Raw genomic sequence first — 7,295 nt, forward strand, 5'->3', positions numbered from 1 at the left:
CGCAGGGACCAGCTGCAGAATGGACACTCGCTGGGTGTGGTGGCTCTGTGGAAGCAGAACATTAGATCCAGACTGAGGCTGGAGTTCTGCTTCCACAGGGTCACCAACAACACAGAAATGTTTTTTACAAAATGGGGGAAAAATGGACAAATTTGTGCAATGAAAGAAAATACACTACAATTTGCACAATGGCTCGACTGAAGAGTCGCACATGTCACTTTGGATGAAAACTTTGTAAAGAACTTTTTGCAATAAAGTTATTTTAAAAGTCAAAGTCAAAGTCTTCTTCTTCTTCTTCTTCTTCTTCTTCTTCTTCTTCTTCTTCTTCTTCTTCTTCTTCTTCTTCTTCTTCTTCTTCTTCTTCTTCTTCTTCTGCTTCTGCTTCTGCTTCTGACCAGCAGGTGTCGCTGTCGTTGACTCTGAACATTCTCTGCGGGCAACAGAGGAAGTTTAACTGAAATGTTTTCCGGCCACAAGAACGGTTTGAGGTTTAAAAACAACACAAACTGTTTCACTTCCTCATGACAAGAATGTTTTGAAATAAAAAATGACAAGTAAAAGCAGTTTTAAGTTAATATAACTTAAAATCTTAATGTCACTATATCAACAATTCATCACCATTTTTATGTATTTATTTATTCATTTTTCAAGTATTTAAATGTAATTAATAAAAATAAACGTGATTTCTTATTCATAAATGAATGTATTTGATCAAAGTAAAAAATATTCAATTTCTTTTATTCAATCATTGAAAACCTTGAAAACACTTGAAAAACATCCAATTAAAGGTCAATTCGTTGAATCTTCTGCAGGCTCTGACCTCCGACCTCTGACCCCCGTCACTTGAGAGCCTTGGCCACGGAGGCGTAGGCGTCGTGCACCTCCTGGTCGACGGGACACGTGGAGGCGAACTCCTCGCGAGCGTACGCCGCCTTCAAGTATCTCCAGAGGTTGCTGAGCGCCTGAGGTACCACGAAGCTCCGGTACTTCAAACACACCACCTGCAAATATAACTTCATTCAACTTCACTTCTTCTACTCACTACTACTTAGACTTTTACTACTCATTCTACTACTAATCCTAATACTGCTTTTACTAATTATACTTATACTACTACTTCTACTTAAACCACTTACTCTTATACTACTTCTACTTCTACTAATAACTCTACTACTCCTACTACTAATTCTACTACTTATTCTACTCCCACTATTACTACTACTTCTACTACTACTCATTCTAGTTTTACCACTACTTCTTCTACTACTTTTACTACTACTACTACTTCTTCTACCTACACTACTAATTCTACTGCTAATCCTTCTACTACTTTTACTAATTATACTTATACTACCAATTCTACTTATACCACTTATTCTTCTACTATTCCAACTACTACTAATTCTAAAAATAACTCTACTACTCCTTCTACTAATTCTACTACTTATTCTACTCCGACTATTACTACTTCTAGTTTTACCACTACTTCTTCTACTCCCACTACTACTAATACTTCTACTACTTAGACTTTTACGACTCATTCTACTACTAATCCTAATATTACTTTTACTAATTATACTTCTACTACTACTTCTACTACTACTTCTACTAACCTAATTCTTCTACTACTTCTACTTCTACTACTACTACTTCATCTACTTACACTACTAATTCTACTGCTAATACTAATACTACTTTTACTAATTCTACTTATTCTACTAATTCTACTTATACCACTCTTTCTTATACTACTTCTACTACTCCCACTACTTCTACTTCTACTACTACCTATACTTATACTAATAACTACTACTTCTACTAATTATATTTCTACTACTACTTCTACTCCTACTTCTAATTCTACTACTTCTTCTACTCCTACTATTACTACCACTTCTACCACTACTACTTCTACTTAGACCCCTAATTCTTCTACTACTTCTACTACTCCCACTACTTCTACTTCTACTAATAACTACTACTTCTACTTATTATACTTCTACAACTATATTCTACTACTTCTACTACTTCTACTTCTAATTCTACTACTTCTTCTACTTATACCACTAATTCTTCTACGACTTCTAATACTCCCACTGCTTCTACTTCTACTAATGACTCTACTCCTCCTACTACTTCTTCTACTCCCACTATTACTACTTATTCTAGTTTGTTTTTTTCTTCCTCTCAACCTTTATCACGTTATTCCACGTTTTCACATCAGTCTTTTTCCTTTGAACTGTGTAACTTTACTTTGAATACTCTTGTTCACAGTGTTCATACTGCGTCTTCTTCTGGAAATGCGAATTTTCTAGTACTTTCCTATAATTCAAGTTTTCCAATGTGTCTTTTAATTCAACACAAAAAGGTTCTGACAGCAGAAAGTACCAACAGAGCTATAGCATCAAAGTGCTCGACTGGATTACTCTGCTAACATTATTACACAGTTATACCATAATTGTGTTGGATTTTATAGAATATTTAAGTTAGTAAAATCATTTTTGAACTAAAATTAAACTGAATGTATTCATTAAACAGGTTTGAATTCTTTCAATCTCTTGCTAAAGATTTGAATGAAGAGCTTCGGTGACCTTGACGATGTGCAGTTTGGGCAGCAGGTTACAATCGGCCAGAGTGAGATCCTGTCCGTCCAGGTACGGGCGGGAGGAAGTGACATCATCCGCACTATTCTCGTCTACTTCATCAGGAAGCGGAGATCCCAGGAAGTCGTCCAGCTTCTTCAGAGCCTTCAGAAGGTTTTTCTCCAGATCTGTGCACACACGAGACAAAGTCAGGACCAACAGAAGAACCAGACCTCAGAAGAAACGAGACCTCAGAAGAACCAGACCTCAGAAGAACCGGACCTCAGAAGAACCAGACCTCAGAAGAACCAGACCTCAGAAGAACGAGGCCTCAGAAGAACCAGACCTCAGAAGAACGAGGCCTCAGAAGAACCAGACCTCAGAAGAACCAGACCTCAGAAGAACGAGGCCTCAGAAGAACCAGACCTCAGAAGAACCAGACCTCAGAAGAACGAGGCCTCAGAAGAACCAGACCTCAGAAGAACCAGACCTCAGAAGAACGAGGCCTCACAAGAACCAGACCTCAGAAGAACCAGACCTCAGAAGAAACAAGACCTCAGAAGAACCAGACCTCAGAAGAACCAGACCTCAGAAGAACCAGACCTCAGAAGAACCAGACCTCAGAAGAACCAGGCCTCAGAAGAACCAGACCTCAGAAGAACCAGGCCTCAGAAGAACCAGACCTCAGAAGAACCAGACCTCAGAAGAACCAGGCCTCACAAGAACCAGACCTCAGAAGAACCAGACCTCAGAAGAAACGAGACCTCAGAAGAACCAGACCTCAGAAGAACCAGACCTCAGAAGAACCAGACCTCAGAAGAACCAGGCCTCAGAAGAACCAGACCTCAGAAGAACCAGGCCTCAGAAGAACCAGACCTCAGAAGAACCAGACCTCAGAAGAACCAGACCTCAGAAGAACCAGACCTCAGAAGAACCAGACCTCAGAAGAACCAGACCTCAGAACACTGGAGAACAACAGAAGTTCTTACTCTCGTTGCTCTGAGGGTTGGAGTTCTTGATGTAGGCAGAGAATTTGGAGAAGACGTCCACGCCGGCCGTGTTGGACTCAGGGTTGCGAGCCGCCAGACGGGGGTACCTGGAGTCAGAGCAGAGTTGAGGCAGCGGAACCACAGGAACCAGATGGACCAGGAGATTACTTCGGAGGGCAGAGACGTTCCTCCAGGAACTCCTCGATCTTGTTGGTGTCGGTTTTTACTTCACTGCCGAACAACAGGAAGGGAGGCTGGGCCCCTGGAGCGAGGTCCTTCATGATGTCGGGCTTCCTGCTCACACACACACACACACACACACACACACACACACACACACACACACACACACACACACACACACACACACACACACACACACACGTACACACATGTACACACACACACACACACACACGCATGTACACACACACGCATGTACACACATACACACGTACACACGTACACACACACACGTACACACACACACGCACACACACACGTACACACACACACACACACGTGTACACACACACACGTACACACGTACACACACATACACACACGTGTACACACACACGCACACACACACGTACACACACACACACACGTGTACACACACACACGTACACACGTGCACACACATACACACACGTGTACACACACCCCCACACACATGTACACACACCCCCACACACACGTACACACACAGAATAAAGAGTCAGACAAAAGAGCTCAGATGTGGAACGTAATAAAACGAGGGATAAATCAGGAGGAAATCTGGAGGTTTTAGGTTCTTTTCGAAAAAAACATCCGATCGTGAGATATTAGAAAACCATTCTTTCTGTCCAGGCCAGCCAGGGTCAGGGGCAGCACAGGGAGGCAGACGAGGAACGACACATCTAAAGTAAGTCAGTAAGTATTTGTAAAGATGTTTCTAGAACATAGAGCATCACTGTAGAGTAAACAATCAAAACTATACACAGTTAAAATACAAGGTTTGAAAAATCAAGACAACACAGAGACTTAGTGTTTTAAGGATCCGGGAAATGTGAGTTCTTCTACTAGAGCACAGAAGTCTTGCTTGTTTTAGGGTTGCTAAAGAAGACGTTGGAGTTGCTAAAGAAGACAGAGTTGCTAAAGAAGACGTTGGAGTTGCTAAAGAAGACAGAGTTGCTAAAGAAGACGTTGGAGTTGCTAAAGAAGACAGAGTTGCTAAACAAGACGTTGGAGTTGCTAAAGAAGACGTTAGAGTTGCTAAAGAAGACGTTAGGTTTGCTAAAGAAGACGTTAGAGTTGCTAAAGAAGACGTTAGGTTTGCTAAAGAAGACGTTAGAGTTGCTAAAGAAGACGTTAGGTTTGCTAAAGAAGACGTTAGAGTTGCTAAAGAAGACAGAGTTGCTAAAGAAGACGTTAGAGTTGCTAAAGAAGACGTTAGAGTTGCTAAAGAAGACGGTAGAGTTGCTAAAGAAGACGTTAGAGTTGCTAAAGAAGACGTTAGGTTTGCTAAAGAAGACGTTAGGTTTGCTAAAGAAGACGTTAGGGTTGCTAAAGAAGACGTTACAGTTGCTAAAGAAGACGTTAGAGTTGCTAAAGAAGACGGTAGAGTTGCTAAAGAAGACGTTAGGTTTGCTAAAGAAGACTTTAGGTTTGCTAAAGAAGAGGTTAGAGTTGCTTAAGAAGACGCAGGACATTGAAGGACAACAGTTTCACCTCCTCATGTCGACGGTGGTGACGTCAAAAGTGACGCCTTTGAGCCACAGAACCATGAAGAGACGCTGAGAGAACGGACAGTTACCGATACTCTGACCATCACTGCCGGCCTGGAAGAGACGAGAGGAGTTTAGTGAAGGAGTGGAGGAGTGGAGGAGTAGAGGAGTGGAGGAGTAGAGGAGTAGAGGAGTGGAGGAGTGGAGGAGTGGAGGAGTGGAGGAGTAGAGGAGTGGAGGAGTGGAGGAGTAGAGGAGTAGAGGAGTGGAGGAGTGGAGGAGTGGAGGAGTAGAGGAGTGAAGGAGTGGAGGAGTGGAGGAGTGAAGGAGTAGAGGAGTGGAGGAGTAGAGGAGTAGAGGAGTGGAGGAGTGGAGGAGTGGAGGAGTGAAGGAGTAGAGGAGTGGAGGAGTGGAGGAGTAGAGGAGTGGAGGAGTGGAGGAGTGGAGGAGTAGAGGAGTGAAGGAGTGGAGGAGTGGAGGAGTGAAGGAGTGGAGGAGTGGAGGAGTAGAGGAGTGGAGGAGTGGAGGAGTGGAGGAGTAGAGGAGTAGAGGAGTGGAGGAGTGAAGGAGTAGAGGAGTGGAGGAGTGGAGGAGTAGAGGAGTAGAGGAGTGGAGGAGTGGAGGAGTAGAGGAGTAGAGGAGTGAAGGAGTGGAGGAGTGGAGGAGTAGAGGAGTAGAGGAGTGAAGGAGTGGAGGAGTGAAGGAGTAAAAGAGTGGAGGAGTGAAGGAGAAAAGGAGTAAAGGAGTAAAGGAGTGAAAGTAGATCTTGTTTAGATAACACTCTGTTATCTAAACAAGAGGAAACCCTTCAGTCAACAAAGATTATCACGACATGATCTGTGAAGATCTGAACAGGTTTTAAAGCATCTTTGAAGACAAACATAAACACAAGCACTTTAGCGACACATACCTCTGCCAATGACCCAATTCAAAAAATGCATAAAGTGAATTAAATAATGAACGTTCATGATTCAAGAACCGAAAGTTTGGGATTTGAACCAATAGAGGTTCATTCAGTCATTGGAGGGGCCAGAGTCTGTCCCAGCTCCTCAGGGTGAGAAGCCTGGGACCCTAAAGGTCTCCAGCCCTTCTCAGGACACACAGTTCTATTTTGACTCTTTCTTTTGGCCCTGATGTTGCAAAACAAACCTACAAACTCTGAAACTACATTTATGTACATTTGTTTCATGACTTTTTCAATTGGTTTCAGAAAATGTATATTTACTTTCACTGTTTTTTCATTTGTTTTGTATTTGTTTGAGGAAACTATCATTTTGTTTCAGAGTTTGTACATTTGTTTTTCTTTTTTTTTTCCCAAAATGTGTACATTTGTTTCAGGAAACTGTTATTTAGTTTTAGCGTTTTATATTAGTTTGGAATTAGTTTTCCTCCAAAAAAAATAGTTTCTCTCAGAGTTTGTACATTTGTTTTTTTTTCTCCAAAATGTGTACATTTGTTTCAGGAAACTGTTATTTTTTCAGTTTGTAAATCTGTTTCAGGAAATATTACATTTTGTTTTGGTACATTTGTTTCGAACTTCCGGGCCACCGTAGTAAACAGGAAAGCCATTTGTTTGAATTAAGAAAACAAAAACTACGAATCAACTTCCGCTTTTCACCTCCATGACCGTCGCTCGTCAGAAGAAAACGATATAAATCTAATAAACACAGGGTCGCGTGTGCGCTGACGTCACAGACGACACACGTCAACGTGGATTTAATCCGATTATGTGGAGAAGCGCTGAGTCCGCAGGAACCTCTGAGATGTTTGTTCACGAGCAGATAACGAGGATGGAGGGAGCGGTGGGAGGAGAAGAAACTGTCGGTTCTTCTCTTACCTTCACGAACAGTTCCACTTTAGGAAGTCCTGCCTCGCTCATGGTCCTGTGGATCACAAACCCGTTCATCTGCGTCAACATCGCCTCGCGCGACGCGTGTTTATAGATTCATTCATTATTCAAGTCAACGCGTCGGATTGAAGTCGGAGATCGAGAGGTTTTACCTGAGAAAAGTTCG

General features: G+C 42.2%; 1 protein-coding gene across 2 annotated transcripts in view; it reads right to left on the reverse strand.

Annotated features, from left to right (window-relative positions):
• Window positions 1-317: 317 nt before the first annotated feature.
• The window catches only part of clic1 (CLIC family member 1), a 7,055-nt gene continuing 77 nt past the window's right edge, over window positions 318-7,295 (reverse strand). The window contains exons 1-8 of one of the 2 annotated variants that reach the window (XM_087786142.1): window positions 7,282-7,295; window positions 7,118-7,163; window positions 5,285-5,394; window positions 3,740-3,865; window positions 3,572-3,678; window positions 2,592-2,770; window positions 821-1,001; window positions 318-430 (exon numbers count right to left, since the gene is read on the reverse strand). The exon at window positions 7,282-7,295 is cut by the window's right edge and continues 77 nt beyond it. In XM_087786142.1, the coding sequence (XP_087642268.1) occupies window positions 840-1,001; window positions 2,592-2,770; window positions 3,572-3,678; window positions 3,740-3,865; window positions 5,285-5,394; window positions 7,118-7,159 (726 nt within the window). In that variant the 5' untranslated portion in view covers window positions 7,160-7,163; window positions 7,282-7,295 and the 3' untranslated portion in view covers window positions 318-430; window positions 821-839. Of the gene's footprint in view, window positions 431-722; window positions 1,002-2,591; window positions 2,771-3,571; window positions 3,679-3,739; window positions 3,866-5,284; window positions 5,395-7,117; window positions 7,164-7,281 lie in introns of those variants that run through there. The other variant, XM_087786143.1, reaches the window with a different exon arrangement.

This window comes from Callionymus lyra, chromosome 3 (genome assembly GCF_982586985.1).
Source record: "Callionymus lyra chromosome 3, fCalLyr1.hap1.1, whole genome shotgun sequence".
Taxonomy (NCBI): Eukaryota; Metazoa; Chordata; class Actinopteri; order Syngnathiformes; family Callionymidae; genus Callionymus; species Callionymus lyra.